The sequence below is a fragment of the Schistosoma haematobium genome, chromosome ZW, assembly GCF_000699445.3.
Source record: "Schistosoma haematobium chromosome ZW, whole genome shotgun sequence".
NCBI lineage: Eukaryota > Metazoa > Platyhelminthes > Trematoda > Strigeidida > Schistosomatidae > Schistosoma > Schistosoma haematobium.
Window position 1 is genome coordinate 43,394,448 of NC_067195.1, and position 14,315 is coordinate 43,408,762.

The 14,315-nt window shown below is 30.1% G+C and overlaps 1 protein-coding gene across 1 annotated transcript in view; it reads right to left on the reverse strand.

The window, feature by feature from the left end:
• Nucleotides 1-14,315, reverse strand: part of SYNJ2BP (Ankyrin repeat) — a 53,759-nt gene that overhangs the window by 27,943 nt on the left and 11,501 nt on the right. The window contains exons 7-8 of the mRNA XM_051211470.1: nt 10,199-10,520; nt 8,332-8,856 (exon numbers count right to left, since the gene is read on the reverse strand). Of these exons, the coding sequence (XP_051071534.1) occupies nt 8,332-8,856; nt 10,199-10,520 (847 nt within the window). The remainder of the gene's footprint in view (nt 1-8,331; nt 8,857-10,198; nt 10,521-14,315) is intronic.

Sequence of the window (14,315 nt, forward strand, 5' to 3'; positions counted from 1 at the left end):
TAAAACGTTTTTGATTTGGATTATTTCATTTATGGTGATAACGGTTATATAGATACCAAATGCTCATGAAATATTCTAATGTTACCAAAATTATAATCTACCGAGATCGTTATGAAGCAAGATGAGCACAATGAATCAAACCAATAACAAGTGTGTGGTTTTTCAAATAATAAAGAAGTGAAGAAATTTGGTGGGGAAAAAATGTAAAATATTTTTAGGATCCGAATTAAAAATTCAACAGTTCATGTTAAGTACTTAATATTGAAGACTGTTGTTAAATAATCTGGAGCTGAAATTTTTAAAAAAAGAAGATTTGAAATTGTCACCATATATGAACTTATTGTTTATGTAAATGTTAGCTTGGCAAAGCATAGTCCGCAGTTACAAATTCACGCTTTCCTCTTGTTCAAATATGCAAATTATGGGTTAACTGAAACGCCTATCATTAGTTCTTACGTATCAAAAGTGTTGTCGAAAATTTCTTTATATCCAGGATAATATTTCATAATCAAACCTCAGTACATAACACAGTTAAACTTACTGAATTCTCTTACTTGTCAAGAACAATTTTGATTTAAACCATACTTTCTAATGTAATAGTATTTAAAATAAACACCATGTCTTATACAAACGTGATTGAATAAACATAACAGTAGATTTACAAAGTTTATAATGGTGATAATTTACTTATTTAAAGTTAGTGGGTCTATTACGTGTTACAATTGTATTTTATTGAATATTATCAAGTAATAATAGTCCGAAATTAAATCGAGTCAAATCTAAAAACGCTGAAAGTATGTTCAACCTTAAAAGATATTACTCTAGACCTTGATAGCAATATACTAAGTATATACAACAGATAGGTTAAAGAATGAATAAACTAATGTGGCATTATTGTTATGCTAAGAATGAAAAATATTTTTTTCGACATAATGTAATTGTATAATAACCTACATAATATAAAGTTCACTTGAATTTAGACACACGTTGGTTCTTAAAAATACAAAAAAACAATTTTGGATTGGAAGTGTCTTGATTTGCAAATATTTGGTGACCAGTTATTAATAGATATTCTATAGTTTATTCTGTCTGATAAATAATCGCTTAATTTTCATATTAAACACATTACACTTTTATTATTATAGATAATCGTTATACACTTCAAATAAGATTTGGAAGTTTTAGGTAGATAGTATATATTAATATACATAGAAATATACGAGCCTATGCAAATGCAGTAAAAAGATAATAATAAACATCTGCTTTGGAATTCTTGATTCATCTTGATTTCAGAGCTTTCAGAAAATTCTATTCACTGAAATTAACTATAAAGCTATATATAGAACGCATAATTCACAGTAGAAAATGTGGTTTGCTTCAAATTATATTCATGATCTCAAATAAATGATTTTAATTCGTTGATTAGTTGGAGTTAAACAAGAGAATAAATTCCAAGATACAATTCACAATAATAAATAAAACAGAAATTGTTTCCAGTTAGATTTAATAAATTAGATTGAAATCTTTTAAAAAAAACCATGATAAAAGGATAACTCAGGTTCAAAATACATAGAGGCTGTTACTTTATATGATGTTCATATTACGACATAATTGAACATAAATTTTGTAGCTATTTTTCAAGATGATAGTCAGTTGCACGTTTGAACAAATGTAGATAATATTGTCCAATTAAACAATGATTAGATGATAAAAGTCATTGTCATTAAGGAAATCATGTTCGTTCTGTCATTATATTATTATAATTATTTCCAGTCAAAAAGTTCACCGGTAATTAAATAAATTATTTTCGTGATTTATTTTACATATAATCAATAAAATCGACTTTACTTCTAATATAAGGGTTAGATTTGGAAAAAAACATTTTAGCTAAAAATGTATTGAACAAAATCTTTTGTTTACTTGAGACATAACTTATTCAGCAGTATTTAAAATTGGTCAAGAACCTTTTATGATGAAGAAACCAAATCTTTTGATTGTGATGATAGGTTGCTAAGCATTGATAATTAGGATGTATATGATATCTATTTTATACCAGCCTAAGACTCATCAAGAAAGTGAATTTATGATCTCATAATGTGAATCTAGTGAAGATATGGTACATAACATCAATACGATCTTTTCGTTTACAGTAAATTTCAAAAAATGGGATAATTTTATGTACTTTCAATACTTGAAATCATGAGTCAATTGAAGCTAGACCACCATGCAAAACCTGGAAGCACTGGACGGCCGTTTCGTCCTAGTATGTGACTTCCCGGCAGATTTGAACCCAGGACCTATCAGTCTTGCGTGCGAGCGCATAACCATTAGACCACTGAGCCGGCACTCAACGGTGTTGATGTCCAACTTCAACCAATCCACGAAGTTGCGCCACCGTACACCATTGTCTTCAGTAAGTTGATATCTCAAGACAGACCTGGTTTAAGTCCACTGGTAACTGTTTCTCACTAGAACTCCAGGAAATGCCTCTTGAAGTTAGCCACTAGTGAGCCGGCTCAGTGGTCTAATGGTTAAGCGCTCGCGTGCGAGACCGATAGGTCCTGGGTTCAAATCTTGAGGGAGGCGGGAACGTGGATGCGCGCTGCTGAGGAGTCTCATACCGGGACGAAACGGCCGTCCAGTGCTTCCAGGTTTTCCATGATGGTCTATCTTCAATTGACTCATGATTTCAACTATTGAAATTTCTAAAAATCTCCACAAAACCGCATTCGATAATTTTATGTACTCCTATTCTTCTTCTTGAATTAATAAAAAACTTTGTTTTCTACTTAGCTGGATCTTTGTGATATTTATGCTCTCTGAACTGAATGGTCTACTAGCTGAGCTTTTATTATTATCATCGACAACATCATCAGTGTTTATCGTTTCTTAAAAAAGAAATCAGAAGTTAACTTTAGTCAAGGAATAAGACTACGTGAGAAGCAGGAAATAGGTATTTGATCTTATTTTTGGTTTCTTAAGAGTATTTTCAAACGTACTGTTATGTTGTCTAATCGTGGATATTCAAATCATCAGCTGAGGAAACTACAGAGCAATAAGACTGCGATGGTCTACATCACTAACATCATATATGTTTTAATATTGCAAAGCGCTCACTAATTCCAAGTGATGCTATCTGATTCACTATTCATATTATTGTTATTATTATTGGATACCGTGCTACTCAGTATGTGGGTAAAACGTTAAAACCTTATGGTAATGTCTAAGTAATTTTTAAAACCGATTGAAATTAACGATAACAATCGGTGATTATCATGGTATGTTTCAAACCAAGCAGAATTAAAAGCTTAAAATTTAAAAGACTAGTACCTAAAGGTAGTAAGTTCATCAAAAACCTAAATATTCTAGATCTTACTATAATGTTAGCCGATGCTTGTGGTCATTTGACGGCTTTGAATATGTAGGTGCCATTTTTTTCAACATTTATTGATTCACAGTGACTCGTAAGCTCATCACATTCATTTGCTACAAAATTCTTATTAAATAATTATCATCAAAAATAATAATAATAATAATAATAAAACCTTATTTCAAATAATATTATACTTTACTAATAATCTTTTCTATTAGTTAATTAAATTCATTAATCTATTTATAAGTTAGTGTTAACAAGTTGGAAAGGTGAATTCACCCATCTCATTTTATACGTCATGAATAATGTACTGAATTGAAACCATATTTTATCCTCTGAGCATCGTTGTTTTCAAGAGTATTTCTTTTAAAATTTTGTTTAAAATAAAAAGTTTATTTTGAATGATTTAATAAGGAATTTTATAACATGTATTTTAAATTTACTTTGAGTATTCTTAGCTTTCTAGATATTATACCAAGATATACCAAGAGCAGATTTGTTTATCTACCTTCCAGTTAAAGATTGTTTAGGATTAATTATGGTATTACATAGCCGTTTGAGCTTACATTCTGAAATATATAAGGCGTGTGGTTTCAGCATCATATCATGCCTACACAAATGAATGGTTTAGCGTAAAAGAGAAATATTATTATTTTATACAGGTTGGAAATAACCATTTGATTAGCATAAATCCATGGTTTATAGTGCAGTCAAGATGTTATGCTCCTTGAAAATGTCAATGTACATAAAGACAGTTTCATCGTGATTAATAAAATATAACGAAAAGGACTTTCATGACATAAAGGCTAGTAAGATAATGTTTTAGTGTTTAGACTGATGACTGTGCAGTTAAGTTTTAATCGGAAAACAAATATTCACATCCAAACGATGAGTTTTCAGTCGAATGACATATATATTTGTTTTCATAGCTATGGGGCAATAAATGATGACATGACATGGACAATTGTATGAGTATAAACTTAAGTTCATCTAAACAGAGAAACAACCTGGATATATTCTCTGAATGAATCAAAACGACAAACGCGATCATATTATATGATGAATAAAAATGACAAAACGATTGGTAGAAACGATATTTATGAAAGCTTAGCTTATCAGATGACACTGATTAAATTAATTAGCTGACAAAGAAATATTCAGCAGAATAAATTATAACACAACTAATAAATCAGCTTTATAACAAAACTTTAACGGAAACGATTTTCAAAGTTCCAATACTAAATCAATTTCATTTTGGGTAATTTATCCTGTCAACAGGTTGACAATAAAGAGATTTATTTTATCATGCATAACAAGTTATTGGTGATCAGTGTTTAAACAAATATTTATTTTATACTTCATTGGAATTAAACTCTAAATACACAAAAATAATTTATCAGAAAAACAAAGACTAATATATTAAACAATTCTGTGACAAGTTAACCAAATATGAGAAGTAATGCCCAGTATTATGGTTGACATTTATTTGTATTATGTAATTAAGAGTGAACAAGCAAAGTGCACAAAGACAAATATGGACTAGACAGAGTGACAATTTGATTATTGATTCGAATTGATATTGCTATGTTAAAAATGAATTAAAAGAAAGAATCAAATTGACTTATATTTCATGAATATTAACAATCATTAAAGTTTTGTCGTATCTTTATGTAACTAGCTGTGTATGTCAGAGCTGTGACCATTGAAATGTCGTGATAATAATTTATTGTTATGTTAAACTGACCGTCTCTCAACACTATTATTAAAACATAGAACTATAAGGAGTCGAGTCAACTATTAGTCATTGTATGCTATAATGATTATTTCTTAGTATTACACTTATTATTCCCATGTTGGGTTAAGAACATAACCAGTAGTTGCATACATCACAACGTTGTTCATATCATATGATGTTTTAACAAACGTCATCACTATTATCATTTGGAATTTACTTTTTTTTCGATGTAGTATGATGTTTTTGCATTTACATTGTCAAAATAGTAAAATGTGCTCTGATCAAAATGTTGAGTGTTGTCAGTTGTTGCTGTCGAATGTGAAATATGGTTTATTGTATAGCTATACTTTGTCCTTAAACATATTTTCCAAATAAATAAAACATATTGTAATAATTATCCTGAGTCCTTTATTCAAATGAGTTCAACGGTAAATCTAAAGACTATAAGATAAACATTAAAAAGGTGAAAGACATTTCCTAAAAACGAATAATGTAATTGTGATCACCTGAGATTACCATGAAGATAGTTATTTCACGAACTGTGTAATAAACAAGATTAATCAGGTAATTTTAGAAAATTTAAACAAAAGGAATTGAGCAACGTTACAATAAAGAGATCAAATAGCTGTTTTGTTTCGTAAACTGTGTTTGTGTCTGATTTCGATTATGCATGTGTGTGTGTGTTAGTGTGAGACTTCTTTCTGATAACTAATTAACAACGTCGAGGGAACATCGTTATTTACACTTATTGTAAGATTTTATAAAAACTTTAAAAAGAATTTTGTTAGTGTTTTCTAGAAGAAAGTGAAATCTACAAAGTTTATTGCGCAATTTTTTGTAAAACAAATATTACTAATTAGACATAGTAAAGTTCAAGGTGCTGACAGACCCAAATCAGTCTAAATATTTTCACAATGTACTGTTACGTATATTTTGAACTATTCAAACCTTATTAACATATAAAATAATTATCAGAAAGGGGGTTTTGTGAAGAATGTAGTAACATAATAGTTGGATTCGTGATTCGATTCAAGCTATACCATCATGGAAAACCTGGGAGCACTGAATGACCGTTTCATCCTAGTATAGAACTCTCCAACAGTGAGCATCCAGGACCTTCAGTCGAGCGCGCAAACGCTTAACCTCTTGATCACTGAGCCGTATGATTTTTTTACAATCACTGTGAAAATAAATTTTATTGGCTAGCAGTAATATTTGTAAAGTAGTGAGAACTCGAAAGAAGTAAACAGTTGTTTCAAATAAGTAGGACGATAAATAATACTCATGACATATTGTAAACTGATTTAGGCTGAATCAAACTTAATACTTGAATAAGTTGTGTTCCGTAAAAAATTCTTAGGTAAAATGGAGGCGCTTTTCATTACTGTATGATTTTCATCAAATCTCCAACTCGCATGAATTCATGAATCTACAATTATAGTAATGTAATTCAGCAGTTGTAAAAGACGTATATTTCAGTTGAATTCGGTACTTGTAAAGCGGATTATATCTTAATGAATAAATAGTTTGTGTCACTTAAAACATGATATCACCCTCTGTTTTTTGGTGCTGAGTAATCAAATGTGAACTGTTTTCTGAATTAACAAAAACGAAAAGTTGTTTAGTTATTTGAACAACTTTCTTAAATTAGCAATAGTTTTAAGGCATTTTACGATGACGCAAAAGTAGCCGAATAATTCACCTGAGCTATTTTCGAATTCGTCGATTTATGTGTGATGTTAAATGGAACATGAAAACAATGATGCATTATTTTACGGTTGTAATTCATTGTCAAATATCAATAAATAGGCATGATTAGATTTCTTCAAAACTTTTTCGGTCGTTTAATATCAAAAAAGTCCATGTAATGCATTTGATATGTTGCCATAGAAATCAACCTAAATTTTATGATTTGAAAATTCAGACCAAATGCTTATCAAATGCATAATGGGTGACAATTTAAATGACTGTGAACTATATTCAATCAATATATTCTCTGACAAATAAAGGACTGGGAAGCAAATATTTCTTGTGTTTAAACGTGATATCCCTCCATACACAGTAGAATGTACACGAAATAAATATTTCAGCGTTTTTAATTCCTATAAAATAGGTCACACAGCTAAAATAAATCGTCCTATAGTTGAAAGTTCATATTTCTTCTGTCCAGTCAGTTAAAACATAGATCTAATTATATTGAGGTCATTCAAAATTCCTATGTTCTCATTAAACAAAAAACAGATTGTCACAATCTCAAGGGAAACTGAATTCATTCAGTAATTGTTTGACTGTTAAAACATCTTTTTATCGAAGTTTAGGGTACTCAAGAGTGAAGTCGATTACTGTCTATTTATTAAGAAAACGTTAAGCAGAGTAGGTTTCATTTCTTTTCACGAGCTTCATACCAAAACGTTTCACTCATGATAATTAGTTAAATGTAGCTTGTGATTTTATATGTACATGCGTTTTCAGTGTGTTATAAAAGCAAGGACTGTTTTACTTTACTAGAAGGCTGAATATTTCTCAACGGTTATTCAGCAATGTCGACCAAAACTTGAATATCTAATGCTTGTGAATGTGTATTTTTTCCAGAAATCAGAGGTTTGATTAATCAAATGTTGTGATAATAATTTATTGTTATGTTAAACTGACCGTCTCTCAACACTATTATTAAAACATAGAACTATAAGGAGTCGAGTCAATTATTAGTCATTGTATGCTATAATGATTATTTCTTAGTATTACACTTATTATTCCCATGTTGGGTTAAGAACAACGTTCCATTTTGCAATAAGTGAATTGTGTTTATTCTAATTTATTCTCTTCTCATTTTGAAGATCCATTGCCTGTAGTAAGGCTTAAAAAGTTATAGAAATAAATAAAATATCCTTCACTTTCATTCCATACATGTTCTTATTAATTCAACGGAAACAACCCATAAATACTTAGTGTTAAGAAATTGATCAATAAAATAACAATTCAGCTTTTAGTCAGATCACGATTATTGATGACTGTTCGTCAGTAAATGACACAATGGTGAATTCATCTGTGAAATATTTTGATCGTTATACATTTCTAGTGTAATTTAGATTGCACTTACTCTTTCTGTATGTGTTTATTTTAACGAAATATCAATCAATAAAAATGACATTTCTGTTGGGCAACATAATGAATCAGCATCTTATATATATATCAGTAACCTCTATGTATGATATTTATTTACCTTTAGATTTTTGCTTTAATTTCACTGGCCGTGTTAATGTTCCAGCTATATTCGTACCATTCTCATATTTAGGCATTTCACAATATGTCTGATTTGATATAGCATTCACATCATAACACGGACTATAGAATCCATTTGGACCTAAATCCCATGCACCATTCCATTTTGTTGTTGATCCTGTTGCTATATCAGATGGATTTGATTGAATTAATTCACATAACGAAACTGCACGTTGTATTGGTTTGGAATCGATTGGTCTAGTTGATGATGTTGTCATATATGAACTTGTACACGTAGCACTTTTTTCAGTGATATTAAAATCAGCTGAATCTTTGTTTGAGTTTTTTAATAAATGATTATTATTGTTGTTAGTACTATTTAATTGCTGATAACTTAGGTGACTTTCATTTATATCATTTGGAGTACAAGTTTGCAAAATGGATGGTTCAGTAATGTAAGAATTAGGTGGAGGTTGTCTTACACGTCTATGGGGATTATACGTGGGTGTTGGAAGAAATATATCACCTAAACAAATAGAAGTAAATAAACATAATCATGATTTAAATGAAGTTTAATTTATTTCTAGTCTACGATAGACATAATAAAAAAGTAAACATTTTGTTTCATCAATGTTAAGCTTGAGTAAGCATATCAACAGATATATTTTTAAGTAACTAATCATCTTCTATGGGACGGAATACATGAATGTATTTGAAGTACAATGGTAATGTTCTCATCTAGGCCTATACGGACTATTTACTGTTTGAAGCACCAGAAAGAGTAAATCTTCATCAAGGTATTCATTCAATAGGTTCATATGATAACTTTGTGTGATAACTGCAACCCTTTATATCAGTAAATGAAACGTTCAAGCAAAAATAGTAGTTATATGAATCCACGGTGCTGAGTTGCATTTATAAATCTTGAATTTAACAATTTTATTTATAAAGCGATTATTTTCTACCTTTTTGGGAAATGGTTGGCGTAATGAGTTCTTTAATTCATAAATTTTAGTTTGAATACTTCACACTTAGTTGTCAATTGTATTCCGAATTAAAAACAGGGTTAACTACTCAATATGACTTTTACTTAAAATATTATTATTACATGATAGTAGATTTTTGTAGAAGTATTTTCAAATTTATACTTAAAAATATGGAGATGTGCAACTGTTTACTCAGATTTCGGATAAGACTTTCCATGCTTAACGTGAAAATTCAGCCCTGTGTATAATTTCTATGATCAACCAAAATGTAATATCTGTTCAATACTGTGAAAAGTTGCAAATATGGCCTCCTTCAAAATTATTGCCGATACTGAACGCTTGATACTAGAATTTTGCCTCTTAATAGCATTTGTTCGATAAGGCGCAAAAAATAGTATATCAACGAAACCACAGCAATGATTCAAGTATTGAGAGTATCTAAATAAAAAAGTTAAAGTAAAACTTAACAGACGTCCGTTTTACTAGTGTCCAGAATCAGATGCAACCCACGTTTGAGTTTTGATTTTCTAAGTTTTTCACAGAGTAAAGCTGAACTTAATAACACCATTCATAAATACGAAGTTAAACGAAACACAGGCAGTATGTGGTTTCTTCAAGCTAGACGATGGTACGTAATGCGTACACATTAAAGGGTTTAAGATCTTTTTAATTTCTAAAGAATAATTGGTTGTGATGTACCGAAAAGTGTTGGATAAATACACATAAAATCTATGTTTTATGAAACCTAAATTCTATATCAACAACCTGTCTCTTCACTTTATAAGCTAGCATCTAATCAAACAGATTGTTAAGCCACTAAAAACATAAGGCGTAACCATCAGATCAATTAATTCAAACTGTAACATCATTATACAAACTTACCAGATTCTTTTCTACCTCTAAATAATTTAATTAAATCAGCTAATTCTAAATTTCCACTATTCTGTGCTACTTGTATAGGTGTCATATTTTCAGCATTGAGTAGGGTTGGATCAGCTCCCCAAGATAACAGACGTAAAACAGCTGCACGCTGATTATGATTTGCTGCGACATGTAATGGTGTATCACCATCAACTGACTGTGGACGTATAGAAAGAGTTAAGTTGTTTTTAATCATTTCTTTTGGACGTTTACACCGTGCATTTACATCAGCTCCATACATTAATAATAAATTTATTTGTTCAACACGATTTAAACGTGTAGCCTAAAATTTATGCAATCAAAATAAGTATAAAAACAATTTTTATTTCCGTGTTACAATGTATTTAAAACTTATTTTGAGAATTTCGTATTAACAAGATGATACATACAGTATTATATACATAACTGTTACAGAAGTTTCAATGGGGACTAAATTATGCTTCACGTAGACATTTTCGTCTTAAACGGATATAATATTACTTATAGTGTGTCTGATGTTCGAGGTTTACAATCATTTTTCCCCAAAAATTGAAGCATGATCCAAGATAAAATGTATGGTTAAAAAATAGCGAACAAGTCCATCATGCTTAATTTGTTGATATGGGTTTTAAAACTGATATGTATTGTCATATAGATGGGAATTCATAGCACTGAATTATTGTTATATAAAAGTGTTTATTATAAAACTATCAACTAAGACTAAAAAGCTTTAAAATTATTTCTCAGTTTTCCGATATCAATTATTGATTTAGTTATTTGTTCTTACTTGAAGATATTCAAAGTTATTTTAATATAGTACCAATGAACTCTTTTCATTTATAAACAGATCTGTCTTCATATAGTTATATCAATTAATTGGAATTATTAATGGCAAATTATTGTAATCATTAAGTGATATACTTCATTAACTTATCAGTAGGATAGAAGTATCAATTGAGTGCACTGTAAAGAAAAAACAATGTTTAGGTTTTAAATCTTACTTGATTTGGAATAGTAGAGCGGTGTCTACTACGTTACATAAAATGTGTAGTTAAAAGCAGAATCCCGTTAGCGGGATCGTGAATGTGCACTGCTGAGGAGTCCCACAGTAGGACAAAAACGGCCATCCAGCGCTCCCAGATTTTCAATGGTGGTCTAACATCAATCGGTTCATGATTTCAATCAAAAACTTAACAATCTCCACAACCCCCAATCTGAAAAGCAGATTAACTTGGATTCCTGAAGCAGTGACTTTCCTTTTTAGACCATTAATCGTTCATTTAGGCTTAGTAATATATGATGAAAGTGTTGGTTGATAAACTAATCACTGAATAAGATACCTATTTTAGAGGGACAAGTAGCTCATATAAACTCTGGAGTGATTATGTTAGCCGAACTAGTTGTTTGCTAACGTGGCTGATCTACTCATTCTTAAAAAAATAGTTATCAGAATACAAAATCATTAATTAAATATTAGGGATTTAAAGCTCTCGTTTATCTACAGATTATTCAGATGTATTACTTCCGAAATCTACCCATCAGGCGATTAGCTAAGAATAAGAGCAAAGTTCACAAAGTGATCAACGAAGCTTTACATCTATCCATGGGATCAATTCTAGATAATAGGTTGCTTCAATGTGTTCTGTCTTATAAGATTCCTAAATTGGACTTATTATGATGTTAATATGAGAATTATCAACAAGAAAACAAATGAATTGTCAAAAAACAAAGTGAAATTATTTGACATCTAACTTTCAACATACTAAAGTTTGCCAACTCGACTAATATTTTATAAATCAGTGGGTTCTATTTAGAATAACTAGTTATCAACTCTCCACTTTCGTGTACTTATTTCTACATCAGGAAACAATACGTATTTAAATAAGTTATGATTTATTATAAATGTCCTGTGTTTCTTGACTGAGATAATGTTTTACTGTGGCGTCAACTATTTAATAGTGTTAATTATTTAATTGACTGTTGTACAGTTATTTTTTGGATTCCCATCATTGCCTACAAATGGACTATACGTGGAGATGAGAAATAACCAGAAATGACTAAATGATCACTGGTGACAATAAATAATAACTGTGTTTTGTTCCACCATTTACCATTACAGACAAATTTCGAAGGGTGGTGACTGAAGTTTCTTTTTACCGTTTTTATTATAAAATATTAAATTTTTACTCAGTCAACTTAGAAACCTTTGAATAAAGTACTACAGCACGTACAAGTTTAACAACTTTGAATGCTTAAACAATGGTAAATTATTAAAAAGTAATATCAATGACGTCATTATTGAATTCTTCTCATGAGATGTATATGAATTTTACTCTAGATTTATAGCGTGCTTCTTAAACTGATGCATTAGCTTGCAGTAGTAAGATGGTGATAAATTTTATTTTGGAAAAATATTTGCCTTTATTTAAAAATTGAGACTGTAGGTGAATTATGTAATGGGGAAATTTAGTCCATTTTTCTTTTCAAAGTGAAAAAAAATATGACTTATTAATCTTATTCAACTATCCGACTATAATTTCACCTACCCAAATTAAAAAATGGTTATTTTTTATACTTTCAGGAGAAATTCTGTTCAATAATGCCGGTAAATACAACTATAAACCATGAATTTAAACTAATACATGATATGATAAAGTATTCATTCTTGAAATAACAAGTTGCAAATTAATCGCCCACCAGATGATTCGAGTATTTTGGGTACAGTTTTCACACAAGTTTAGCTAAAAACTGATCAGAAAGTAGTGTAAGTATGCAGTTACACAGTCATCATAAACTTAAAAGATAAACCAAATTGATAAATATTTGTAGGCATCGATGTCATATACGTTTGTTTTGCTTACATAAATTTTACTAAATAAATATTTCCTTTTTTAGTGTGGGAATAATACTGTTTTGGACTGCTAGTAGTGATCGATAAGTTTGATATAGTTATCTAATATCAACAATTTTCTATATGAATGGATCATTTATCTCTCATCTTTATGAGAGCCTTTCTACATGACAAAATTATATGGCTTGGATCACGGACTGGTTTTTATAAGAAACTTATGAACATTTGGGGGTACTGTACAATTATTTCAGTTCAGTGTATTGCCCTTGATTAGCCTGTATTTGTTCGTTCATAAAACTTTTTAGAGTTAAAATAACCAATAATACTAAGCATTTAATTCAGCATTACTAATGGGCTTTTCATCAATCATGTTCACTTCCAATGTGTTCTGAGATGTATATTAGGTTTTCTTTCGAACTTGTTGAATTCATGTTTTGTACTGTGTGTAGTTATTTAAAACGTGATTGAGATCTAACCACATTGAATTACTGGTTGCTAAATAGGAAGAAATATATGCCTTAGATTTCATTATCAGTCCATCTCAAAAATATTCACACATAATTGTTAGTGTTAAACACTGGCTGTAAGATAATTGATCGATCATTTAAAGTAGAATTTACAATCGCTTGATCAATGAGTAGCGATTAACGTCATATATATCAAGACATTCTGAATCCTGTTCGAATTCTATTGTTCAAGTTTCAATGTGGTTGCTAATCTGAGTGACTTGACATCGCGTTCACTATGTTGAGATGTAAGGTTGTGATTGAAGGCACTCAACTGTGATCCCTGAACCTAGATTTAGTACCGTTTGTCGCTCAACACCAAGGTGTAGATGTCGTCTTGAAAAAACTGATGCTTTGTGGAGGATCCATTATTACTGATGAATATCAAATAGCATAAAACCTAGGTCCAAGATATCTTATCAGCTGCTTCAAACAATCACCTCACAAAGCAGAATTCCCCTGATGTGAAAAAATGCATAAAACTTAACTAAATAAATAGGTCAATCTATTCAGAATGAAGTAAATTTTAAATAATTTTCATACTCATTATTCCAAATATTCGACAGGCAAAGGTAATGTAACAGTAAACTTTGGAAATTCATTTCGTACATGTTAACACTAATCAAAGTTTCGTCTAAAAAAAACACTTGTCCTACTCAAAATATTTTAATTAATTGCCACAGCTAGGAACAATATTTAAGCGTTATTCAGATATGTTGTTAGCAATCGTAGAAATCCATGG